Source organism: Taeniopygia guttata, chromosome 6 (genome assembly GCF_048771995.1).
Source record: "Taeniopygia guttata chromosome 6, bTaeGut7.mat, whole genome shotgun sequence".
Taxonomy (NCBI): Eukaryota; Metazoa; Chordata; class Aves; order Passeriformes; family Estrildidae; genus Taeniopygia; species Taeniopygia guttata.
In genome coordinates this window covers 20976764-21004308 of record NC_133031.1, presented here as the reverse complement: position 1 = coordinate 21004308, position 27545 = coordinate 20976764, and the positions used below count along the sequence as shown (strand labels likewise).

The 27545-nt window shown below is 37.8% G+C and overlaps 1 protein-coding gene across 5 annotated transcripts in view; it reads left to right on the top strand.

Moving 5' to 3' along the window:
- Positions 1 to 27545, top strand: part of PLCE1 (phospholipase C epsilon 1) — a 139131-nt gene that overhangs the window by 105120 nt on the left and 6466 nt on the right. For 3 of the 5 annotated variants that reach the window (XM_072931114.1, XM_072931113.1, XM_030276089.4), the window contains 22 exons: positions 153 to 335; positions 1190 to 1307; positions 1686 to 1845; positions 4984 to 5106; positions 5189 to 5325; positions 6221 to 6459; positions 7452 to 7513; positions 7692 to 7857; positions 9614 to 9721; positions 10127 to 10243; positions 10326 to 10484; positions 11500 to 11623; positions 12935 to 12976; positions 13743 to 13867; positions 14508 to 14625; positions 18819 to 18950; positions 20073 to 20363; positions 21135 to 21298; positions 22214 to 22475; positions 23308 to 23426; positions 24645 to 24773; positions 25497 to 25706. In XM_072931114.1, the coding sequence (XP_072787215.1) occupies positions 153 to 335; positions 1190 to 1307; positions 1686 to 1845; positions 4984 to 5106; positions 5189 to 5325; positions 6221 to 6459; positions 7452 to 7513; positions 7692 to 7857; positions 9614 to 9721; positions 10127 to 10243; positions 10326 to 10484; positions 11500 to 11623; positions 12935 to 12976; positions 13743 to 13867; positions 14508 to 14625; positions 18819 to 18950; positions 20073 to 20363; positions 21135 to 21298; positions 22214 to 22475; positions 23308 to 23426; positions 24645 to 24773; positions 25497 to 25706 (3288 nt within the window). The remainder of the gene's footprint in view (positions 1 to 152; positions 336 to 1189; positions 1308 to 1685; positions 1846 to 4983; positions 5107 to 5188; positions 5326 to 6220; positions 6460 to 7451; positions 7514 to 7691; positions 7858 to 9613; positions 9722 to 10126; positions 10244 to 10325; positions 10485 to 11499; positions 11624 to 12934; positions 12977 to 13742; positions 13868 to 14507; positions 14626 to 18818; positions 18951 to 20072; positions 20364 to 21134; positions 21299 to 22213; positions 22476 to 23307; positions 23427 to 24644; positions 24774 to 25496; positions 25707 to 27545) is intronic. The other 2 variants (XM_072931117.1, XM_072931115.1) reach the window with 1 other exon arrangement.

Below are 27545 nucleotides of genomic sequence, written 5' to 3'. Positions count from 1 at the left end.
AAGCAGCAAACAAAGTACCCTGGGAAATTCACTCAGTAATCAAAAATTGTCTCCTCTTGATATTTCTTTCATTGGTTCCTCAGAAATCTATATTATTGCTTTAAAATGTGTCCTTCTTCTCCTTGTTTTGTTAATGCTGAGAATCTTTGTAGGAGGATGGAAGGTTTGAAGGCCCGACCTTGGCTCAGGCTGTTGAGCTCTTTGGAGGCAGACGATGGAGTGCAAGAAGCACAGGCACAGGATCTCTCACCAAAAGCACTGAGAAGCCCAATATGCAGAGAAACAACACTCTGGGAATCAGCACAGCTAAGAAAAAGAAGAAAGTACTCATCAGGGTAGAATATTTTGTTATTTGTGTGTTGTTTCCTTCTTGCAGTCACTGTGTAGCTGTGTTCTGAAACAGAGAAAAGAAGTTAGATAATGATGATTTTAAACCTGTTTATTGTAAATAAATAAATAATCCTCAGGTTTGAGGATTATTATTTTCCAATAGTTTGTTCTTTTCTCATGCTTGCAGCATTGTTAGGATGTGTAGGTGACAGGGCTAGAATGGGACAGAATCTTCTTGCAACCTTTAGGTGCTACCTCAGTATAAAGATAAAAACAGGTGGTGATAAAAATCTTAACATGCAAAGTGGAGTCTGGAGGATGGTGTAATTTTTTTTTAATCCTTTTTCTTTTCATATTTCAAAAAACACTACCATAGTTATTCCACATTGCATTAGCATCCATTTTATCTTGTGTGAGTGACAGAAACATGACCTAGTCTGGCAGGCTCCTCTCTTTTCCTGGACAAAACTGCTTTCAACAGTAGGCAGGAGAGAGGAAAATGCAGGACTAGCACCTCTATGGCACCCACATTTTCTAGTGGGCAGATAGAAAGATTCTCAAATGGCAAGATCCATCCTCTTTAGGGCTCCAGTGCAGCAGTGAAATAGTGTAAAACCAGCTGCAATATTTTAGAGAGGTACAATCGTTGTCATCCTCTGTGTGATGTCAACCTGAGGTAACACCTCATGGTCCCATTCTATGTATCTGTTAAGTTGTCTCTTTACTACTCTTATTGGCCTCAGAGGAGTCTGTTTCGTAAGGAATAGCTGATTTATCTCATGTTTTTTTTACAGATTGTACTGAAATGGAATGGAAATAGTGGTTTTGAGATGTTTATTATGATGCTCATTATTTGTAGGGTGAAAGTGGAGAGGCCACTGATGATGAAATGGCAACTCGGAAGGCAAAAAGCTGTAAGGAATATCGTAATAGAAGTGGTTCAGATCCTCAAGATATTGATGAACAAGAAGAACCAGGTAAATATATTGCTTCAGTACTTAAAAATCTGTCAGGGTTTTGCTCAAAGCCTTTTTATGCAGACATTTTTTGTAATGTTAAAAATAAACTTATAAAGCTACTTTTGCAGTTGAAACTCCAAATCTGTGAACTCTGAAATTCATTTCTTTAGTTGTTCATGATTGTTCTTCCATTTAGTTTCAGTAGCATTCCCTTTCTATTCAGATAAAATACATTCATAAATGCTGTTCAATACATATTTTTAACTGTTTTGGGAGAAGGAATCTGTTAGTGTCTTACTATGTTTTAATTAATTTTCATATCGGTCTCCTGGACAAAAGCATTTTTATTGTTGATAGATGTTGCAATTGTGGTGAAAATCTTTGTTTTCTCCTTAGATCAAAATATTATTATTAATGCTTCTCCATCTAACAACTTGCCATCAAGAAGAGCTCACTCTCTGACGGCATCTGGATCTCCTAACTTAGGAGCTACATCATCTTCACCAGCGAGACCAGTCTCCTCTCCTGTAATATCATCAAGCAAAAGTCAGTCTAGGTAAGGGCAAAATCCATGCTTTGATTTAAAAAGAAAAGGAGCTACTATTACTTATTTATTATCTAATGTGGGGTTGTTGCCCAACTGGCAAAATCTGACAAAAACAGCACCAGAAATTATATTAGCCCTTTTGTAGACATCTAAAACACATTGTAGAAGAACACAAGGCATTTAAGCTGAAATGCCATGAATCTGAGGACAGCTTTTTAGTAAGTCCCTGAGCAGCATGTCTCAGTTTATATCTGTTACAGAAGCAGATTGGAATGCTGTTCCAAAACTACACAAATACAGAGTTTAACTCTTTCTCCAGAGCTTCTCCAAAACATGGTTATAAGCATTTTCTGTATAGTGAAAATCAACAGAAATGTTATAGATGTGTGAATTGAAGTTCTGTGTGAATAATTTATACCTGAGGGAGTAATAACCTTTGCTGACATTCCTGGTGATGACTGTAGTACTGTCCTGGGAAAATGAAGGAAGCAGTTTGGAATCTTTATCTTACAAGCCTCTTTTTCTTGAACATTCATTCTTTTTGTGCCACTTAGACAGTGTAAAAGGTTATGCTGTAGCAATATGTGCAGTAACAGAGTGCACTATTATATTAATGCTATAGATGCTAATGGTGATGGTAGTAGTAATTACAGTATTAATAATATGTCAGGGATGTGGACAGCACTTTATGACATACAAGAAGACAGTCTCAACAGAGGTTTTCCAGTGCCTCTCTGGAGAAGGAATGCTGAAATATCATTATGAGTCTTGGGGGTTCCAGGAGAGCAACGGTAAACAATGGAAGAGATTACTGCTGCTGACAGAACATTATATTTGTATAGACATGTCTTGTGCAATGGTTTTGGTTGTGTATTTCTTGGGGATTGTATTTATATTTAAATTAGTTGCATTTGGCAACAGGTGTGAGTAGTAGAGTCACCTGTGAATATATGTGTTTGGGTTAACACTGCTTTGTGAGCCTCTGTGTTCCTTTTGTTTTTCACTGTCATTCACAAACTTGGATTTGTCTTTGTAAGCAATTTTTTTTTTTTTAAGGGTGAGAACAGCTTTCTTTTACATTGAACTGAAGAAATACTGCTTTAAGATCTCTGGAAAATTATTCTGTGTTTTTCAAATCTGCTTTTTGCTTTTATGCCAAACTAGTTGTTGTCTCTAAATTAGATTTAAAAGTTCAGTGGAGAAATCACATTCCCTGGAAAAGGACAGCTAATGTTCCTTTAAATCCTCTCAGGCCTGGGTTTCTGCATGGATCTGTGTGTAGCTAAGCACTGTGAACCTCCTCCACTTATCACAGGTTTTCCCTGGCAAAGTTTTCTGGCACCTGCACAGCATCACTTTGCAGAGCAGTCCCAAGTTTGCTGTGACCCTTCATGACAGAACTTGCTCAGGATGTACCTTATGGCTGTTTCGTCATCATGTCCTGAAGGAGGCTTCCTCAGAACACATTTACATGTTTTATCCATTATCTTGATCCAGTTTTCATGAGCCATTAAGAAAGTTGGAGTACTGGAGAGAGTTTTATTCTAAACACAGGTAGCTTGTGGCTGCTTTTGTCATTCCTTCAAAGCAGATGGGCATCCAATGAATTTCCAAGTTCCTTGGAAATCTAGTGCCACTTGTAAGGTGGAGGAAGCAGGAGGATGGTTGGTAAGGCTACTGGGACACAAAGCACAGGATATGGAAAACTAGAGATGGGGGCTTTTTTGGGAAGGGAGAATAACCCTCCTCACTCAGCAGTCAATCCAGACTGCTACTAATTGCAATTTTGATGGTTGGTGACAGTCGAGTTTTCTTGGGGGTTTTGGCTTTTTTTTTTTTTTTTAACCTTTTGCTTTTATTGATTTCCCATTACTCTGGAAGATAATCTTTAGTTATCAGATTGGGTGAAATGGTTAGCATTTTCTTCTGCTCCTGCTCTCCCATTTAGTACTCTGAAGTTCCAATCTGTTTTCTGGAATCTAGAGGCTTTCCTCATCATGGTTTATTTTTCCTGTCTTATAAAAATGCTGGGAATTATTTTAGCTAAAGAAGTTTTATGCAGTATGTCAGTACTTTCCATAGTGATATCAAACAAATTGAATATTATCAACTAAAGTAGATGGTATTTTTTAATGCTTTTAAATCACATTTTGTTTTCAGTTACATGCATCCATCCCATGCCAGGAGTAAACTCAGGAATCTGGTCCAGTCTTTTTGTGCAGAAAGTCACCTGCTTGCAGGCATGTCCTTAGGAATGCTGGACAACAAGCTGGTCCTGTTTTTCCATCAGAGCTGTCTGAACAATTTGTACTGAGCCTGATGGCAAAATTCGTAGAAGAATGGATCTGTATATTTGAACATTACAGAGCAATAAAATCTGACATGTGGTCTGATATTTTGAAGGAAATGCTGTAACTTGTGCAGTTAATTATGGTTCAAACTAGACGGTTCTTGATATTTGTGTTGTTGCTTAGATCCTGCCCTTTCAGGATGCTGTTGTGGCAGATCCTGTTCCTGTTATGTGTGTTCATTGGTGCTTAGGCCCAGGAAGAGGCTCAAAAGCTCAGCCCCTCATTGCAAGTTACTCCATGTAGTTCACTAAGGACTTGTTCATACTGCTCAAGTAGCCTAACTGTACTTACTAGAGTGAAGCCTAAAGGTTTTGGGATGTGACTTTTGGAAATGTGCTGGTTCTACTTCAAAAATGTTGTTCAGCTGCACAACTTAGATTAATTATTGCAGTTACAGAACAATCTATTTTATTATTTCGTCTTCAATTAATCCTATATACAGCCTGCATTACAAGAATACTGGTATTGTTTTTGTTAAAGGGAAAATAAGTGCTTTCATTGTCCCATGTGCATCAGGCCTTTTTCCACATGAAAGTTTTCAATTGCATAATCTATATTATTCATTCTGATAAAGTTTGCAGTTGTCTTGAAGGAAATAAAAATAGCTGCTATAAAGCAAGAAGATAAAAAACATCATTATGCATCTTATAAGATGGTGCTTTATTTGCTTCTTCCAGATATTGGTAATAAATTATTAAGGAGAGCACAAATAAACTGTTAATTCACTAATGCATGATACTTCAGTTAAGTAGAAGTTTAATGTAGCCAAACTACAGCAGTCTTTTTTTTGATTTAGCACATGGAGCAGCAGTAGCTGGCATGGCCGTGTCAAAGGAGGAATGAAGGGATTTCAGAACTTCATGGTGTCTGATAGTAACATGACTTTTGTGGAATTTGTAGAGCTCTTCAAATCTTTCAGGTAAATGATTTTTTTTCATACTAATTTCATTCATCCAAGTTTATAAAAGAGCAAAACCTGAACTTTTCTGCTCTTTTTGCAGTGTCCGTAGCCGCAAGGATCTGAAAGACCTTTTTGATGTTTATGCTGTGCCTTGCAATCGATCTGGCTTAGAGCCTGCTCCACTTTATACTAATTTGAAGATTGATGAAAATAGCAGTGGATTCCAGCCTGATTTAGGTTTGTTAAAGAGAAAAATGCAATTGTTAGACTGCTGAGCAGCTTCAGTTATTTGCCTTAATAAAATGTGTCTCGGTCGGTCTCCTTACCAGTTACAAGTTTAAGTAGAGGACTGCTGCCATGCCTGCACTAATACCTGGTTAGCAGGATATAAGACAAAAATGAAGGGAAGAAAAAGTATTCCAGCTTTCCATTAGCCAGATATATTTGTAACTGGTAATAGCAGAGGAATAAAACTTGGTGCTCAATGGCAGAGTGCAGGGATCTGTACAGGTTGCAGGAGCCCTGGAAGGGCTACAACACTGAGCAAATACAGGGAGGAGAAAGGAGGAGACTGTGCTCTGTGTCCCATTTGCGCTGTTTTTTCTTATCTGCTTTCCTAGTGGATCTGCTTTATGTGGGATAAAGGGGAAGGAAGCCTCTATCCCCCTTTACATTCTTCAGTTACGTTAATCTAAGTCTTGAACCTTGGCCACACGTAAAGAAAGCAGTCTTTCTGCCAAGCAGCTTGTGGGGAGGGTGCAGAACTGGAAAAAGATAAAGGGTGATTGAACAGGAAGGGTGTGGGGTTGCACACAGTGAAGGAAAGGCTTTGAGGCTGTTTGTGATGGTGAGAGGGAGCAGGAGAGTCCTGGGTGTGTAGGAGGCTGTGGATCCATGTTAATGGTTCCAGGATTTTGTTCAGAGTAGTTGGGTGCTTGTAGTCTACTCACATGCATGTTTAATGCTTTCTCTTTTATTAGTGGGTAGAAACAAGATGATTTTGTTCTAATTTATTGCTAAAACACCCAGTGAGATACTTGTGTGTATTGCATACTAGATTATATTCTATACAGGATATGTAATACACATAATTGTTTAGCTTATATTTTTATTTCCTCGTTTTTCTTTTAAGATTTGTTGACTAGAAATGTTTCAGACCTTGGTTTGTTCATTAAGAGCAGGCAGCAGCTATCAGACAACCAGAGGCAAATATCTGATGCTATTGCTGCTGCCAGCATCGTAACCAATGGTACTGGAGTTGAAAGCACATCACTGGGAGTATTTGGAGTAGGAATTCAGCAGCTGAACGACTTCCTAGTGAATTGCCAAGGAGAACATTGCACCTATGATGAAATCCTCAGTATTATCCAGGTCTGTAATACAAATACCTTACATTGCCTTTTTACTAGAGCTGTTACTTCCATTTTCCCCATTAATGTTGTGTGTTGTTCAGAATAGAATCTGTGTGGGAATCTCCTTTCACACTGATATTGTCTCTACAGTTTATTTGAATTTAAAATTTAATATTATCTTTATTTTGGGCCAGAAAAATTGTATGAATGTCTATAAATATATCAATTTAAAAATGCAAATAAATAGTTTTATTAGCAATGAGTACTTTAGCAGGGAAGGGATGTCACCACCTAGGAAAAGTGTTCATGACAATTCTTTTCTTTGTCAGGGACCCCATTTGATAGAGCATAATCTTACTTTGGAACTTTAAAAAGCACCATTTCCCCGTATTTTTGTTTTATTGTAAAAAAATTTTCCAGAGCGAACATGGCCATTTTATTCCCTTATGTCCCATGGCTGAAGATTTTAGAAAGTGTGTAGAAAAATTTTTATTCCTCCAAATTCCTCCGTGCATAATTAATATACTCCAAAACTAAGCTCCCATCTAACACTTAACAAAGGCTAAAAACTATATATAACTATCAACATGTAAGATAGAATTGCAGAGTTTAAAAGACAGAAATTCTAAGGAAACTTTAAGTTGAAATACCACAACTCTTGTTGAGTTGGTGTTAAGTTGTATTTAAGCATACTAGACAGGAGTAGGACACCTGATCATAAATCTTTCTTAATTTCAATTTAATTGCTGTCTCAGCTTTGAACAGGAGGTTGGATTAGGCAATCTCCCAACATCCCTTTCAACCTGAATGGTTCTTTGATTTATGATTAGGATTTTAGTATGTTTGTGTAGTGATTTGTAAGACACAGTTTGCAGGCACCTGATTACTTTATCCACAAAAAGACTGTGTTTAAATACTGTTTAGTGCTATGAGCAGACTACATATAAAAACGTGACAAGACATGTTTCTAAGAATTGTTATTATATATATCTTTGATTTCTTCTTTCTCAGAAATTTGAACCTAGTGTGAACATGTGCCAGCAGGGGCTGCTATCTTTTGAAGGATTTGCAAGGTAATTACTTATGTGGCCTTTTTTTAATATATGTATGTGTGTGTATATATATAGATATGTATTATATGTATCTATGTATGTATATATATGTAAAAAGATTGTATCAGTGTATTGATGTTTCTTGGAGAGTCACAAAATGCTCATCACAGCATAAAATTTCCTCACATCTCCCTTCTAGATTTTTGATGGATAAAGACAACTTTGCCTCCAAAAATGATGAATCACAGGAGAATATTGAGGACTTGCAGTTTCCTCTCTCATATTACTACATAGAATCCTCACACAATACCTACCTTACTGGCCATCAGCTTAAAGGGGAGTCCTCAGTGGAGCTCTACAGCCAGGTATGCAGGACTGGATTGTTGTGTAGCTTTCAACATGAGCTTGTTTGTTTTACTGGCAAGTTTCAGGAACATGACCTTTTTGCTTTGAAAATCTAAATGTCCTAAACCCCTGCTTGCAAAACGTTGGAAAACATGATGTGTGGGAAAGCTGCCTGTAAGCACAGTTGTGCTCAAATGCCTTTTCTAAAGCAAAAAAATGGGTTTAGTTTGAGATTCATAGCATTTAGACACCAGTCGGTCTGACCCAACCTACTAAAATTAGACTTTCCCACAGGAAAGACTGATCTAATATTTTAGTTCATTCAGATGTCAGAAACACTACTGAGATACTGTACATTGCACTGCAAAGACGAATTTCAAATAGAACTCTAACTTCTAAAAATGTTACTTCTAGGAATATTATACAGTTTTTAGACTTTATGCCTGATTGGTGCTGATGAGGGAAGAAACAATTTCTCCCTTGGACTTTCAGTTCTGTATATATATATATGTGTGTATATATGTGTATATATATTTGTATGTTTGTGTGTTTACAAAATGCTGGAGAAAGCATCAAACTGGCAGTAGTGTTTTCATTATGCTGAGAGTTAATGACTCAACACTGAGAATGGACTCATCTGGTATCCCACTGCTCCTTCACCTGGGGCTGTAGACAGAGAAGTCAGGCTGTGTTAGGAAATACTGAATAACATGAATGCATTGAGTAATGTAATTGCAGAGGTTCCTATAGTAGCACTGCCTTCAAGTTTGCATGGTTAAGAAAAGCTACATCCTCTCCCTCAAGAGAGGAAGCTTGTTGCCAGCTGAAGGGGCACTTTGTTTTGGCTCAGTGTGCCTGGCTCTCACAGAAGTGGTGGAGTACCAGCTATGGACACAACTGTCTGAAATCACATTTTTCAGGTTTTGAGTAGAAGTAATTTTTTCTCTCTTCATGAATGGTTTGGCTGGAAATGGTTTTAATGGTTGGGATCTTTCTAAAATATTAATTTGTAGTACAGGTGACAGGCATGTTAAATACAGATCACAATAATAAGCTAGGCTACCAAAAGATGAGTTAGCTCATCTCTTCTTTCATCTTTCCTCTTTGCTTCCTTCATTCGTTTTTCTAGCAATGGCTTTCTAAAATAAATAAATGAATAATTAAAAAATGGATGAATGAATTGATAACTGTAAATAGCTTAGTATAATTGATTAAGATGGCCTGGCACATTTCCATTTTAACTATCCTCATAGAAGTTTCTTAAGACTTAATTTTCAGACTATCATTTATTTATAAAACTAATAATAACAAAAAAACCCCAGTGAACAAACTGCAGGTGTTTTCTCCATAGCTGTCATAGGAACAACCTGAAATAAATTGCCATGTCTTTTTATAACTGTTTCTGCAGGGAGAAATATGGGAATGTGTCTCTCTCTCAGAAAATTAAGCTGTAAAATAAGAACCACCTTCTGCAAACAGATTCCATGTATCCTATATGATACCATGAATTTCAAAGCTTAATTGTAATTCTCCCAAGAACATTCATGCTTTGCTTAATTTTCCCAGTCTTATTCAATGGGAAATAAGGAATTCAGTTAGGGAATGCAGTTAGCTGGGGACTGTACATTCCATGGGCTGTTCACTTCACAGAGATTGATCTTTCTAGCAATTTTGCTGATTCACTGGACTTTCATTCAGTTCTGCAATGTCTGTCTTCTGCTTTGATGGCATGATACTGTGGCTTAAATGTGCTTACACTGTTCAATTGCATTATAGGTTCTTTTACAAGGCTGCAGAAGTGTAGAATTGGATTGCTGGGATGGTGATGATGGGATGCCCATCATTTATCATGGGCACACTCTTACTACAAAGATCTCTTTTAAGGTATGCTGGTAATTGCATGTAGAAACAAAAAAAAAAAGAGAAGTTATTTTTTCTGTAACAAAGGGGGAAAAAATTGCCTATTAGAAAAATACAAATTCTAATAGGCTAAATTCTAATAGACTATAAGCTATAGATTATGCCAGACATTAAATTCTCAGCAGTAAATATGCTTTTTTTTTTTTAGTTTTTGTAGCATATGTAGTGTAATTTTATGTCTTTTTGTTGGTACCTAAGTAACAAAAGTAGTGTTACCACTTGTGTTGTAACAAGATGCCAGCTTGCTTTGAAAGCACAGAGTGGCTTCCTTCTTTCAGAGGAAAGCAGATGTCTCTCCTCCAGCTAGCAGCAGGTTAGCTGAGCTGCAGGATGCTGCCACGCTCTTTCAATGGCCTCTCTCTCTGGCAGGAGGTGGTGGAAGCCATCGAGCGCAACGCGTTCATCACCTCCGACATGCCGGTCATCATCTCCATCGAGAACCACTGCTCGCTGCCCCAGCAGCGCAAGATGGCCGAGATTTTCAAGGTAGGCTGTCCACTGCCATCAGGTATTCCAAGCACATGCCCTGGGATTTTCCATAGTACATCACCTCTTCTTGATATTTCAGAATGTGTTTGGGGATAAGCTGGTGACAAAGTTTTTATTTGAGAGTGACTTTTCTGATGATCCCATGCTGCCTTCCCCTGGCCAACTGAGAAGAAAAATCCTGCTTAAAAACAAGAAGCTGAAAGCTCATCAAACGCCAGTGGATATATTGAAACAAAAGGTATAGTCCTTCCTTAACTATATAGTCCTTCCAGCAAGCAGCGTGACCCAACTCTTGTTAGAAGTTGTTCATTTGTGTTTGAAATTTTTGCTAATTCCAATGTACAGCAGAATAATCTAATGCACATTCATGCTTGGATAACTCACAGTGGATTGCAGTGTTTTCAAATAAGTAGACAACACGCACAGTAAATTATAGCCACAGCTTAACTTAATTTTAGTGTATATTATTTTTGTAAAACTTCATAATATTATGATTAACACCATATGCCCTGTGTGACAAACATAAATTAATCTTTTTCTCTGAGGTTTTAACATTTGCTACTCATGTTTATTGAGAAGTACTGATATGCATTGAGTATGTCTGTGTATTTGCACCATGTAATAATTTTTATAGAGTTCTGCTTTGTTTCTTTTTCCAAATTCAAGCCAGTCAAATACTTGATTTTTTTATTGACTTCTTGTGGGAGACTCTACTCAAACAGTTTCTATTCCCATGTGAGAATTTTTTTAATTTCTAAAATTTAGGGCTGCATCTCGAGTAACGTCAATCTGATAATGCCTATGGTTAGTCAGCAATTCAACTGAACCCTTGAAAACTAATCGCCATTACCCAAAATGTAAACACAATTGCATTAGACTTAAATTCTTGTTATCACATGAGTAAATTAACTGATCAGTATATGGATATTCTCCATCTTTTGAAAAAGTATTTAACTGTTTCTGAAACAGCATATCTCAGACTGGAAAAAAGCAGTATTGAATGATGTGCAACTTGGGTGTTTTCCCATAATTAATTAGGTTTCATATCTTATTAAGTGTTTTTCTTTCAATACAAGTTCTCTTTGCATTCAAACCCCTAGAATGGTATTTTAGCTTCCTCTTAGCAACATACTTATTTCTCACTTAATATATTCAGAGTTTTCATATAAACAAAACAAGATGCAAACAGTGATGAAAACTTTTTTCTTTAAAAGTACTTAGCAATGATGTAATAAGTGTTTCTGTTGTTGTAGGCTCATCAGCTGGCACATCTGCAAGCACAGGCTAGCAATGGTGCTAGCAACCCCACACCTACCAACGAAGAAGAAGAAGATGAGGAGGATGAATATGACTATGACTATGAATCTCTCTCTGATGGTAACTACATTTATTTCTTTGTTTGTTACAGTGCTTTTGTTAGAACTGTAGTAATAAGACGTGAATATTCTAGTTCAGGATTGAGCTGGGTAAGAAGTGTCCTTGCACGAGTCTGAAAAGGCTGAAATTTTTCAGCTGGCAGAGAAGAGGACTCAGGGGTGAATTGGAAGCAGGTTTACTAAGTCATGAAGTGGTGGATTAAGGGAAGCACAGAATGTTACTTGTTAGATCTAGCAGGTGCTCAGTAAAACAAGTGGAAGATCAGTCTAAAACAGGTAAAATATTTGTGCAGCTGGTAGCAAACTTCTGGAATGTGCATCCATGGGAAATTGCAGGGCCAAATGGCATCAGAGTATTAAAAAAAAGGATTGGACAAATTAATGAAGAGCTTTATAAGCAGTTGTTATTGGTAGCAGTATTTGGTCCAACATCCCTATTATTCGATTGTGGTTGTTGCGGTGGCGATGAGTGGCTGGTTGCTCTGTTGCCACTATCAGAAAGAGAATACTGGGCCAGATGGACAACTGGTCTGACACAACTGGGGATGTTCCTGAGTGAACAGTGAAGTACTTCACTCACTGCACTTTTCATTTTGGTGGGGACCCATTTAAGTTTTAGGTGCCATGTTCAGAGAGGTGTAAGGCTCGAGCATGTCCTGCAGCACAGGACTTCTTTCCAGGTGGTCTCTTGTTTACATTACTTGATTCTGTGTTTAGTGATTTTAAAAAGAGTCACAAAAGTAACAAATGGAGTTCAAGACTTGACACTGGTTGTGGAATAGTAGTGTTATTTATGAGTTTGATGTCAATGCAGCCTTCAGTTGCATTTTGCCTGAAAGTTGGCCTAGCTGGCTGCTTGAGCATACTCTTTGTGAGGAACAGGGTGGAGATGATGTAGATGTAAATTGCCATGAAAACTCAAATCTTTGCTAACAGACTTGCCAAGAAAATTTTGCAAACTGATTGTAGTAAGTGACTTTTTGGCACTGTTCTAGTTAAGAGAAAGTTTGAAAAATATGAAGCTAGCAAGAAACATTTACACCTTCTAGTATATGAAGGAATCTGCAGCATGGTTTACTACTGTATTACAATGATTAGTCTTTGAAGTCTTTAATTATCTTAATATTTTGTTAAAACTAATCTAAATGATGATCTGTAAACTTTATAAAAGAGATTCAGTTTTATTTTTCCTACAGATACATTTTTTTGCATAAGGCTAATAATTTTAGAACTGACACTTACTTTTCATTTCTCTGGCTCTAAATCTTAATTCCCTTTACTCTTATTCCCTGTCTGTCTCGTTTCCCTGTAGCTGATGTCCTTAATGCTTCTCCTGCTCCTAACAGCCAGGAAGGTAAAAGCCACTTGGTTGAGCATTTTAACTGCATGAAATCAGCACTGCATCTTCAGCCTGTTCAATGTGACAGTGTGGATATATAGTTTCTAGTTCTTATTATAAATGCAAGCAGTGATTCTTATATGGCATTGTTAACTGGTCAGGAACTGTTAGAAGCCTGCATGTGTGACACTTGTTATGCATAAAAAGAATATGGTCAAAGCATCAGGAATATCAGGAATAAATTGAAACCATTCCTTTTGTGACAGCTGTGACATTTTGGTCCAGAAAGACCACATCATTATTAGGCATACTGTTCCCTGAAAAATATGTAGCTTTGAAGAGGAGTTTCTGTACATGTAAAAAATATTTGTGCATGGTGAAAGTAAAGAGAGGAAAGCCAAAACTTGCTGTACAAAATGTGCACAGCATTTGTTTGATGGGGTTAATTGTGCTTGGACTTTGGCATTTTTTTGTCATTCGGGAATATCAGTTGTTTTCAGATGGCAAACTTAATTCATTAGATGGTTTGGTTTTAAAGATCTTCTGAGCACAAAAGGATGGACTTTAAAGGAAAGGCAATGTCTTACCCAAACCCAAGCATTAAATTTTTAAATAGAAGGTTAATACTAGAGGATGATGCTCTGACCAGTAAATGCATTATTTTAGCATCTAATTATTCATATAAGATTCACGACACTGTCCAAAAATATTGTTAATTCAAATTAAATTTCCAGTTGAAATTGTTTGGCTTTATGTTCATTAAAATCCTATTAATTTTTAGATAATATTCTTGAAGATCGACCAGAGAATAAATTATCAAGTGATAAACTGCAGTTTGAATATAATGAAGAGAATGCCAAACGACTAAAGAAGGCTGATTGTGCTACTTACAATAATAAAGGAAAGGTAGTTCTGCTTTTTCCCTCTTTCTTCTCAGCTGCACTTTTATATATAACCAGGTTCAAAAGGATTTGGACAGTTTTGGTAACTGAGACATTAGATAGCAAATGCACTCTAATGAAGAGGAACAAGAGAAAGCATGGGAAGACACCAGAGAAAATAGCCTAAGTAGAACAAATGCTCAACATACTGTTCAAGAGAAGTTCTCAGAGGTTATAGTATATATAGGTTGCTTGGCTGAGAATTTATATTGATGAAACAGATGATTTATTCTGAATCTTCGGCATCTTTATGCTTCAAAATAAGTTTAAAATACTGCACCATCAGATAATCACAGCACCTCTTATTAAATCATCTGAAAAAAGAACCAGTGTATTACTGTTTAGTGTATTGTATATTCTTCTCAACATGGATGTGTTTTGTTTAAATGTTTGTAGAACTGACTCTGAGTAAGGCTTTTACACAGTACTGCAGAATCAGTAACAAGTATTGATCAGAAATGTACACATGGGAGGGAGATTTCTTAGGTGAGAACAGAAAGCATATAAGAAGAAAGAGATAAAATATTTTAAAGACATAAGTAAGATGTGCAAGAGCTCTTCTACATTCAGTAATATTATTAAATGTTCTTGGTGTTGTCACTCAGGTTTATGACATGGAGCTGGGTGAAGAATTCTATCTTCCACAAAATAAGAAGGAAAGCAGGCAAATAGCCCCAGAGCTATCAGATCTTGTCATTTACTGTCAAGCTGTAAAGTTCCCAGGTAAGTACACTGCCCTGTTTTATTGCTTTAAGCTTTCTAATTCCTGGAGACATTATGTTTATGTTTTGAATTAGTTTGAAGTACTGGAGGAGGTTCGTTCTTCATGATTTGGTAGTCTTCATAACAGCAGCTCCTGGCTGAGAAGTAGTGTTCATAAATTATGTGAATGCATACTGTTTGTCATATTAAAATGTTTACAAAAGTGAAATTTGCCAGTATTCACAACTCAGACAACTGTTTCACTGCCAAATGCCAGATGACAGAAAGTTTAATCTTAAGAGCTCTGAGTTTCCATGTAAGGTCCTACTGAATTAAGAAGGATAATATTCTTAAGGCCTTGAAGGTAGAGTGTGTCACATTTTTAAAGTGACCTCTGTTTACTGTGTTTCACCTTTGCCTACAGCTGCATTTTCTGTTCTTTCCTAAGTGGACAGGAGAGGAGCCATTTGCAGGGGTAAAGCACCTTTTCATAGGATGGGTGAGGGCGGCTGCTTGTGCACTCTCACTCAATCTTCATGGAAGCAGTTATGGAAGTGAGAAAATCTTCTCTACAGTAGGAAGAATAACTTTTGCAGAGTAAAGGAGAGGGAGTAACTGAAGAGATCACTGATAGGCACTTGTTCAGTACTGAAATATGAGGTTGGGTATATTTTGGCTCATACTATATACATAAATACTTTTAAATTGAGAATTTATTGTTTATTGATATATTTAATGTTTTGAATGAAAAATCTGCTCTTTACTGGAATAGTTCTCTGTGGAAAAGTCAGCAATTCTGCCAAATCATGATCTTACACAAACAGAACTATAATCAGATTAGAGAAGCTAACCAAACATAAAATAGTGTCAAATAAGCAAGATAAGCAGGCTGAAAAATGGACAGACATTCTTTTATAATATTTTATAACTTTAAAAATTGTAGGTGTCACTTGTTAAAATAATGACTTCTAAAAATCGAAATCTGATACTCTTTTTAATAAAATCTGCAATGAGATATCTTTCAAGTAAAATATTTTCTTTTAAAGAAAGATATTCAAGATTAAATGGGGATACTTTGGGTTGTTCCAAGCATTTTGATACATAAAAAATTCTGATGTTCTAAGAAAACTTTGAAATATTTAATTTTTAATGTAATAGTGGTTATTAAAGAAATACCTGCAGATATCTTCCTCTTGCTTTAAAGGGATCATAAATGGAATAATTAACAAGATTACATCCTTTCACAGATGAACACATAAAGCTGTAGAAATTACTTTTCCAACAAACTTTGTCTCCTCTGAGACAAATACTGGCTCCTCTGAGGTAATGTAGGCTTCCATAGCCACCGTGCCACTGATTGGATTGCTCTGCTCAGCCAGAGGGCACAGATGTGGTGCAGTGCCCTACCCAGCATTGATGATGGGAACAAGGCTGCTAGATCATGACTCTGTAGCTCTAGTGCCTGTGTTCCAAACCAACTCAGAAAATGCAGGAGTTTTGGAAATGGGGAGGGCAGGATTCATGTCAGTGTCTGATCAATGATGTAAATACTTTATTTCTTTTGTCTTCATATAATTTTTCTGTGTTTACACTTGTCTATATCCCTGAATGTTAATCACTGATTTGTGACTATAAAAAAGGACAAGGACCATAATGTTTACTTACTGTAACCTACTGAGTAACACAGATTTCCCTAAGTGTTCCCTGGTCAAAACAGAATTTATCATGTGGAGAAAATAACATTTCTTGTTTATAAAACCTCTGGTAACAAGGAACCCACCATGGCCCTTGTTGTTTCTATACTCTTTGACCTTACAGTCCTTGCTTAACTTGAATTCCAGTGTGTTGGGTATCATTGCACCATTATCTGAGAGGCTGGAGGTCTGTTCTCTGTGGTCACCCAAGCTGAGGGCAGTGGAGCACCTCTGAGCACTGCTGCTGGCACATGGCTGGGCACCTTGGTGCTGAGATCCTTACACAATGAGTAGAGAAACTGAGTATATAAGAGCGGGATTTGCACAATCATGTGGAGGGAGCAGGGAGTCACCTGCACTCACCAGCATGAAATTCGGTCACCATCTCCATCATTTCAGATTGTCTGCCCCGGTAGTATCACTTCTCAAGAAGTTAAAGTGAACATAAAAAGGGGCACCCCACATATAAAAATGCTGTAAATTCCCTTTTAAGGTCTGCAAACCTGCAGATTTTCTGTTGGTCTGAAACACATAGTGAGAAGGTGGCAATTACAATTTAACCTGTTATGTTAGTATAGTGAGAGGAAGGGCAGGGAAGTTTGTAATCCTCTAGATTAAGTCCAGAAGTAGTAAAGCACTGTGCTTATATCTAACACATGAAATGGGCACTAAATTCTATAACTTGAAGAACATGGCAAGGAGTTGTAGGGAAACACAAAACATTTACTCTGACCCTGTGGTAGTACAATACGATTTATGTACAATATGGTGGGATCTGAGCTGATCCTATTTTGACCAGAGAATTGGACCAGATTACTTCCATATCTTTGTCAATCTCTATTATTTTGTGATTTGATGATTCTGTGAATTGGTAAAGCTATATTTTGAAGTCAGGTTTAAATTGGAGTTCAAAACGGAGCTTGTCTGTGGGAAGAGATGTGTCACATGCAAAGCGTGACAGACTGAGAGGAAGCTGCCAGGTGCAGGGCACCCTGTGGCCAGCACACGGGGCTGTCAGCCCCAGGGCTCTGCACTCACTCTGCTGATGTAGGAGGTTAATTTGTTTCCTCAGTGACTGTCTCCACAACAGGATTTTGAAACTGGATCTTACTTGCCAAATCCATTTGATCCATTCAAAACTGGGTTTAAATAGTGCTGGAAGCACACAGTGCATAACTACTCATTCTTCTAGTCAGTTCATATTCCTTGATCCCAATTTCTACCATCTTCTGTGGTTTATGTGTATGCTTTGGCTAAAAGAGACAATACATCTCCAATGTGGAAAACATTTATATATGTTCTAAATACTACTAACCCAAGCATTTCCATTGAAACTGTGTGCATAATTTTAGTAAGTACATGTACACACGCCATAAAGATGGAGAGCTGAAAATTTGCAGCCGTGGGCAGTCTTCAATCAGAAGAAGCCAATGTATCCTCTTTGTGATTTACATTTGTATTTGAAATATTAGTATTAAATCTAGAACTGTCTTTAGGCAGGTGTGAATTGATGTGAATTAATGTGGGACGTTTTAGGAGTCACCGTTAGGCATGTAAGAGTGGGTTTGCTTTGTTACATTCTATATCACAAATACATCTTGGCCTTCTAAGAGCATCCCACATCTCCTTGCTGTGGGTGTCAGAATAATTATTGTGCACTTTAATTTTGATCTGCTCTATGGTCTCTCCAAGCCAACAGAAAGAATTTGACCTTAAGTAGGATTTCCAGGTCATGACTTTTAATGATTATGTCTCTAGAATGCACACGTTTGAATAATAGCTATACTAGAGCTTTCCAGCTCTACTCCTAGTACATATTGACCATTAAATATGTAATGGATTTTGCACACCTAACTGTATTTACCAACACTGAAGTACAAATAAACAGAAGAAGATGACTCTGAAAACATTTTGAAGTTAAACTGTTTAACCAACAGCATTTGGACATATTATATGATATTACATTACATTACATTATATCTTAAAATCATAATCTTGCATTTATTTAATTATGTAAGTATTGTAACCTAGATAAATTCCATGATAGTCACTACTGTACAGATTTATTGCTTTTGTAGAAAATATTTTTATTTTTTAAAATTATTTCTGGGATGAATACTTTGGGACTGTTGCTGCAGATTTTTTTAGTATCAGTTTGGACCCTTTAGTAATTGGAGAGAAAGCCTTTACCTTCTTCAAGCCAAAAAGTAAAATGGAGGAAAGTTATATCACAAAGAGAAAATTGTATATTCTATTGTTTCATATGGGTTTCTATATACATTATATAAATGCATACATATATGCATTATATATAAACCCATACATAATATATACATATATAAAAGAGTGTATATATTTAAAGATGTTGAAATTAAATTGTGGAGAAAAATACACTGCTTGTCCTGTGTGCTATATAACAGGAGTATTCGTGCCTTCAAAAATAATGTAAAATATGGTGGAAAATGTCTTGCCCTCTTGGTCATGTTTTTTGGCTCATTTATTTTACATTTATGGGAACAGGCTTGTCAACTCTAAACCCATCTGGCTCTAGCAGAGGAAAAGAAAGAAAAAGCAGGAAGTCCATTTTTGGCAACAATCCTGGCAGGCTGAGCCCTGGGGAGTCAGCTGCTCTTGCCAAAGCATCTGGAAAAGGTAAAGTTAACATCTTCTTCCCCCAGTCACGTGGAATGACTCTGTAATCCAACACATGTACCAGACCAAGTTGTTAAATATCAAATATTTTGCAATGTGTAAAATGTTAAACTTTGGAATGGGTTTTCATTAGCCCAGCAGCTATTACAGTACCACTATTACAACTGAAGTGGTAGGTGTGGAATATCAGGATTACTTGATGAGAAATACAATGATCCTAATTCATAAACAATTCAAAACTAATGTACATTTTAAGTATCTTAAAATTTGTATTTTTGAAGATATAAGTGAATATTTTCAAAGTACAAATGAAAACCAGGACTGTTGGACTGGTGCAGAAAAGAGATTTTATTGTCTGAACTTAGAACTTAGCAGCCTAAAATTCAGCCAAGTCCAAATGTGTAATTATGCAAATTAGACCCTGTAGGTGATTCAGTTTGTGAACCTGGAAATTGTGCCTCTGCTTATGCACAGATGTAAAGAAATACAAAGAAAGTACAGGAAAGGTTCTGGAGCAGGAATAAGACCCAGATCCCCTGCCTTTCAAGTGATTGCCATAAAGAGATATTCTGAACTCATTTTCTGGCTCAGGGAGGGTTGTATTTCTTGCAGCCCAAGGGCATGACTGCAGCAGACAGGGGAGATTTCCTTCTAGAGGCCAGTGTCCTAAAAGTGAAGAAGTGTGGTGCCTAATTCTAAAGCATATAAGTATTTTGCTGCCTTTTCCCCCCAACTTTGCAGTCTCTGTAGATACCTATTTGGAAAATTGGCAGATGGCTTTCAGTCTTGCCTCTCTTCCTCATGTAAAATGTATAAATGAGAAGAAGAGAATTTTATTCCTTGATTTATTCAGGCAAATGCCAATGAGGTATATATTTATGAAAGTGCTTGTTAGCACATCTAATCGTGGTATTATTTCAATACTTGGATATTGTGTTTCCTCTCAAGGATTGTTCTTACTGTGTGAGAACCACTGTGAGTAGTGCCCTGAGTAGTGTCATTTTCCAGGATCACCTTTTTCTACCATAACCAAAGCACACATACATACTCCACTAGAAAACATTGCACTTTTGGAGCCTCTGGACCTGCAGCTGTACTTTGAGGGCACTGTTTCTTTTCCAGGTCCTTTCGATGCGATGCGGCAGACCTGGGAAGATCCTTGCTCTCCTTACAACTCTCCAGCCTCCCTCAGTGCCATCATAAGGACTCCCAAGTGCTATCACATCTCGTCCCTGAACGAGAACGCTGCCAAGCGGCTCTGCAGGCGCTACTCCCAGAAGCTGATCCAGCACACCACCTGCCAGCTCCTGCGGACCTACCCCGCTGCCACGCGCATCGACTCCTCCAACCCCCACCCCCTCATCTTCTGGCTCCACGGTGTGCAGCTCGTGGCTCTGAACTACCAGACAGACGGTAAGGCTGCCCAAACCCAGCTTTTAATAAGTTAGAAATGTGATAGGAGGTCTAAAGTCGTGAATTTGTATTTTCCCTGTTTACTTTTCCCTGCTCTCCCAAGGGGACCTTCCTGTATCTGCACCCCAGCCACAAGCAGCTTCATAGCACAACAGTCTGGTCCTTGAGAGCAGTGACCTCAGAGTCCAGGAGCTTTATGCCAATGCAGCAGGTTCCCTGATAACCCAGAAGTGCCTGGACAGCAACACTAACATTTTAATATTTATTTTATTGCTGAAGGTTGTTTTTTTTCTCCCAGTTCAAGTAACGGTTATACCTTTCTGATAATTTTAAGCATAAAAAGGTACTGAAGCATTTTTCACTTGGAAGTGCTGCCTTGGATGCTGGTTTAATCTTGATCATTTTTTGAATATTTGCTATCCTATCTTGTGTTCCTTCACATTTTCCATGGGGGATCCATTAGGACATTTACAGTGCTCTTTCATTATGCAGTTCAGGGCACATTCCTAGAGACTTCCCAGAGAACTGTTGTAGGCAAGCCCTACAGTTCAATAAAGACAATGGAAAGGAAAAGAATGAACTGTTCTTAGAGTTTTGTGTAATTACTAGATAGATTGGACACATGAATCACAGATAGTTCTGAAAACCAGGAATAGTACATAACTAAAATAATTTTTAAAAATAAACTTCAGACATTACTTTGTCTTCACTTTTACAGTTTTTCCATTGTACCATTGCTCTCTGTCAGTTTTGGCTGCCTTAATTTCACAGATCTTCCTCTGCAACTCAATGCAGCAATGTTTGAGGCTAACGGTGGCTGTGGATATGTTCTGAAACCTCCAGTTCTGTGGGATAAAAGCTGTTCAATGTACCAGCATTTTTGTCCATTGGAAAGAGACCTTGATAATAAGGAGCCAGCTATATATTCTTTAACAGTAAGTACATGAAAAGGGAATTTTCATGCAGGCAAACAGATAGAAGTAGACAATATGCAACTACAGTCTTTAACCAGCATTACAGTTACACTTCTAAATGAAAAGACTGAATCTTTAAATGTTGCTTCCAAAGGTCAGCCTAACTAACAGAAATTGGAGAGGAAAGGAACAACGATTTGTCTTTATTTTATTGTATTGGCTGATTTGTATCCATAGTTACTTCCCCTGTTTCTTTCACAGTATTTGTTGAAACTCAGTACTGAAAGCATTTTCCCTGCCACTACACAACTGTGTAAAATTACATATGTGCCTTGATGTTCTACACATTTGTGAACACTTGAAAAGCTGCACAAAAAGCCATTATGAAAAGCTGTACTGAATCTTGAAAAAATAATTTTTTGTAACTTACATAACAAGATATATAATTCATGGATTTGTGGCCAAAAAAAATGTACTCTCAGAAGCTAGTCCTTTCCAGGAATTGTGTCAGAAAAGTGAAATTCATAAGAATCAGAATTTTCCCAGCTGTGGTAATTGCACACTTAATTCTTGTGTTGTGTATGCCAAAGGGAGCCAGAGCTCAATGCCATCACCCCAGAGTAATGGGGAAGAAAATGTGATCCTTTTTGACTGCATTACTGGTACATTCATTCTGGATTAATGTTCAGATGCCTTGACCAGTTGCATAGAGTATTTTTGCAGAGGAAAGATATCCTAGCAGTGGTGTTGGGGGTGGGATGGTTGAGGGAGCTCTGCTTTTGAACTTACTGCCCTGGCAATCACAAAAGTGAGTGTTGTAATTAATTCAGCACATTAACAAATTGTGCTTAGGGATGTGTTGAGCAGTATGTAGGTCAGGATCATGGCAGCATAGGGATTTCTCCACTAATTGTTCTCCGTGCTCCTCGGCTGCAGATCGTGTCCGGCCAGAACGTTTGCCCCAGCAACAGCACGGGCAGCCCCTGCATCGAGATCGACGTGCTGGGGATGCCCCTGGACAGCTGCCACTTCCGCACCAAGCCCATCCACCGCAACACTCTCAACCCCATGTGGAACGAGCAGTTCCTTTTCCGCGTTCACTTCGAAGATTTGGTCTTTCTCCGCTTTGCGGTTGTTGAAAATAACTGCTCAGCTGTAACAGCCCAGAGGATCATTCCCCTGAAAGCCCTGAAGAGAGGTAGGGTGTAGCTCCTGGTGGCACCCTCGGCCAAAATGGTCCAGCAGATTCCTGGGCTGAATCCTTCCGGAGGGGAATTCTTAATCAGTTGCTTTTTTTCCAGAGGAGACAGGGAGCAAATACCAGACAGCACACCACAGCCTGGCAGTGCAGTGCTGACCTAGGACTCCCAGGGAGCTGGCAGCCGCCCTGGTGCCTGTAAAAAGTCCCATCCTGTTCCTGGGGCTGTGTTCACCAGGGGACTGGCTGCTCCCTTAGGAAGCTTGGAGTGCTTTCACTCCTGCCTTGTCCTTTGCCCAAGAAACTGCTGCAACAGCTGATCACCGTGCAGAGGGGAATTGCACTTCTCACAGCCATGGCTGGAGGGGAGTCGAAGAAAGGGTGGAAAAAAGTGAGAGATCAGGAAGCATCACTAATTGAGTCACACCTTGGGGAGAGAGTTTCCATGGTGCCAGTAGCTCTCTTACATTTGCTTTGTGCCACTTTAATGTCACACAACTGTCTGGGTTAGCATGTGAGGAGATTTGGTCATACACAATCATTTTCCATTGAGAATGTGACCTTGCTTCATTCATGTTCTGATATTTAGATATTTTATGTATGACTATAGAATATTATGGTAAAATAAAGGCAGGTTACTCTATGAGCCGCTCAGCAGTAGGATTTGTGTTACCCTGTTGTACAGAGTGTTAATGCAGTGCTATTAGAGTGCTTCAAATCCTACCTGTGTGGCAAAGTGTAGCTATAAATACAGCAAATTTGAATTTTCCATTTATGAGACTTGTGTCCTGGGATGTGGCAAAGTATTTACAGAAGGATTTTTCCTCTTTAGGCTACAGGCATGTCCAGCTCCATAACCTACACAATGAAACATTAGAAATTTCCAGTTTGTTCATAAACAGTCGGAGAATGGAAGAAAGTCCCTCTGGAAACAGTCTGCCTGCATCTATGGTAATTTATTTTTTGTGTACGTGAATTACCTGTACTCTTAGTTTAATAACTGCTATGACGTGAATATTTATAGGGCCAGAGTGTTTAAAGATGTTAGCCCTCAAACCTACACATTCTTCAGACATACCTTGATGCCTACCTTTTTTTTTTTTTGCTTTTTTTTTTTTTTTTTTTTTTTTTTTTTTTTTTTTTTTTTTTTTTTGCTTTGCTTTGCTGGAAGTAAGGTTATCCTACCTGGATAAAACTGTAGGAAGGTAAATATCTTCAAAGTCTGGCTCCTTTGCTGTATTTAGGTATAGAACAAGAAATGTGCTTCTCGACTGGGAGAATGTGGATGAGCAGTCAGGTTCAGTGCAGCCTCATGCATTCCTTTGTGCATGAATTGCAAGCAAAGCATTTTAGACCAAAAAAAAAAACCCAGGAAGATGCAAATTACCAACAACTTCGAAATAATGAAAGTAAAATTTATTTCTGTTACAAGAAAAGATGAACTCTGCAGTTCCATAAATACATACAGATTTATATATGTGTGTGCACATCCACATGTTTATATGTGCAAATATGTATACATAACTACAGGTATCTGTATATCTAAAAATATGCATGCATAGATGTGATTTTTGTTTAAAAGCCATTACTGTGAGGCTACCTGGGTTACTTGTGTTTTAACAACTTTAAACATGTATTTTATCGTTTTGCTGACTCATAAAGTGTTAGCTAAAACCTTCTGAGCTTCTTTGTGTGCAGCAGCTGTGTTGCAGATATTACCTCCTGTGAATACATGTCAAACTTGTACCTTGGTGAATTACTAGGGTAGAAAGGAAGAACAAATAGTTTGGAGGTTAAAACAAAGATATAGCTTTTCATCCAGTAATCTGTATGCTGAATCCAAATATCTGAGCTCAGCTATAATGGGGAATGAGTGATGGAGGTTGGCCATCTGTCCAGTGGTAGTTTATCTATTCCCACTAGAAAATAGACAAAGAATAGATAGATTTCCTTTTTCTGTTCAGCTTCAAGATACAATGGAGGCTTTTGGAAGGTTTGTTGGGGTTTTTTAGATGTCTCGAACCATAGGGTAAGGAAGAGCCATGTATGAACTAAACAGCTTTGCTTTGTCAAGGCCCTCACAACTTGTGTGCAGTTTCTTTTAAGCAACCTAGAAATAACATGCTTGTGTAAAAACGTCCAGTAACCTGTTGAATGTTGTCTGAATAGTTGTTTAGCCAGGGAGAAAGGAAAGCTGCCGTGACTTACAAAGTGACAGTTCATGGAATTCCAGGCCCAGAGCCTTTCACTGTTTTCAGTGTGAGTGCGGGGACCACGGCTGCACAGCTGCTCCATCAGGTGAGTTCCTGCTGAATTGCAGACTCTTCATTGCCAGAATCCACACTAACATCCTGCTGGAGCTCTGGCTCCTGCACTTCTCACACACATTCATCACAGCAAGGGGTGCTGTTAGAAATGCATTGCTTTGGAATTAATTACACAGCAAACACAGAATATAATCAGTGGAATTTTCCCAGTCTTGGCTTCAGATAATGGGTTTATAATCTTTGAACATATTCCCTATTAGTATTTTAATATTTGGGTATATGCAGGTGAGAAAAACAATCTGTTGTAATCAACGGGTGCAGTGGGTTCTTCTTACAACATTTATACACAATTCTTTGAACTGAAGCACTGCAGGAACAGAGAGTAAAAGTTAGAGGGCTAAGTTCATGAGTAGAAAAACCAGTTAACTCAGCAGGGATTGTTATTCTAGCAGTGGGAAAAGACTGTACTGTCCCTGGGATTATGAATAAATTTTCTGGCCAGCCAAAAGGGACCGAAATAAGCTTAAATAGTACTGCCTTGTCTGGAATAGTTGAACTGCTTGGCTAGGCTAAAGAGAACAGGACATTACCCTGGAGTAAAATATCTGAATAATAAATAGCACATCAGAAATTCTGCCTGCACTGATAGAATAGTTACTGATTATTAAAGCTTCCTTATTCATTCTCATTTATAACTACTAATTATGCAGTGTTTATATTTAGCATTCTGATTGTTGTGTGTTGTCTGTCTTAGATCTTGGCTACCATAAAAGGCACCGAGTCATGCGCTGCAGACTATTTTCTGATGGAAGAGAAAAGTTTTATATCAAAAGAAAAGAGCGAATGCAGAAAACCACCATTCCAGAGAGTGATTGGTCCTGAAGAAGGGCTAGTGCAGCTTTTAAACAGTTGGTTCCCAGAAGAAGGATATGTTGGAAGAATTATCTTTAAAACTCGAGAGGAAGTAAGTCTGTTTTAGATAAATTATTATTTAGAAAAGTAGCTAAAAATAGCTCTTAGGACCACAAAACAAAAGGGTGCAGTATTTGTTTCACTAATTGGTGACTAATGTCAATGCTGTGTGCATTATTTAAAAACAACTTTAACTCTTGAGTGAGAAGCACAACTGGACTTTATACACCTGTGTGACACCAGCTGGACCCCCCTCAGCTCCAGTATCAGCTGTGTGGTGTTTATTCATTATGGCTCAGTCACCAGTTCAGTGACTCTCTTGGAAGTGATAGTTCTAATTTAATGCAAATCTAGATTATACCATGATAGGAAATTAATATAAAGATAATAGTTAATCCCAAAGGATCATATATAGCAGAACTCCAGAAAACCACCATCAATTTAGGTGGCAGCAATTTATCATCTGTCTAGAAAAATTAGAAATAATTTTAATATTAAAGACTAAGTCTAAAATCCTCAAAGGATGATTAAATTATCAATTATAGGCTAAAATAATGAAATAGGTGATTTCTTTTAATTTAAAGGAGGAAGATTACTTCAGTTTACACTATGAGCAAAACATCTACAGCTTAAAATATGCTAGTGCCCAGGCTTGTGAGACAGAGACAAAAATGCATGAGAAGGACACTTAATGATCCCATTTTTAAAAGCACTTTCTTTGGTCAGTAAGGCAAATAAAAATGCTTGTTTGGTACACAGATTTTACATATATATATATATATATATATATATATATATGTATGTATGTATGTATGTATGTATGTATGTATATATGACAGAGCTGCTCTGGTATACTTTAAACTGAAAAAAATGAAATTTTGCTTATTTTGACACAACTCTTGATAAAGCTTCAATTTGACAAATTGCTATTATTTTACACAAGTCCACATTTTGGTTTCCTTTATATCTAATATTTGGAACAAAAATGAAAAGGTAGAAATTTATTTGTGGAAATAGTAGCCTACTGAATTCCACTGACTACAGCACTGCCTCTGTCAGTGTATGCTGCCACGTGTCCTGCCAAGCCCCATTCCTTCAGAAAATGGGTACAAATCTACCTTAGCACATATGAAAATTATGCTGTTGTTCTGTCCTGTTACGGGAGTACCTCAAAGCATTATCCATAATTTTGAGCCTTTCTGCAGACAGCAGCACCTCAGAGCCTGGAGCTAGGAATGAAGCTGCAAAGCTGACTGGAAAAACAAGGCGCAGGTCCAGTGACAGGGTGCAATACACAGTCCATATTTACAGCTTATGAATCCAAGCTGTGTTCCAAGTGTTCCAAGGCATTGGACAGAAATGCATTCTCTGAAAAGAGGATTCAAGGAGGAATTCTAAAATCTGCAGTAGTCATTGAAAAGGGAGAGAGAGAAACGTGCAGCCTTCCTCTTACTCCACACCACAGAAAAATGTTCTCTGAGATTCTGGCTCTCTAAATTCTTTTGACTTTAGTGCAGGAACAGGAAAGAAAAGAACTCTTTCCACCATCTTTCGTCATACTGGCACCATTACATGAGAAAGCATCATTTTGTATACATAAGGGAAGGATTTAAGGGACCATTTTTGTGAAATATGATGCCATGCAAACATCTCCATTCCTCACCTACTATGAAAGGTATTTCAGATGTCAGTTTTAGAAAATATGAGTATTTACTAGCATTATTATTAATTATTAGCAGTTGTGGCTTGTCAAAACTCTCTTATAATGCATTTAACAAAATGGAGCTGAGGCAACCACAGTCTCCAATTTCCATGTAATAAAACCCTTGTGTGACCACAAGCTATTAGTTACCTCTCTTAAGTAAATGAAATTGTCTGTCATTTTCTCTGT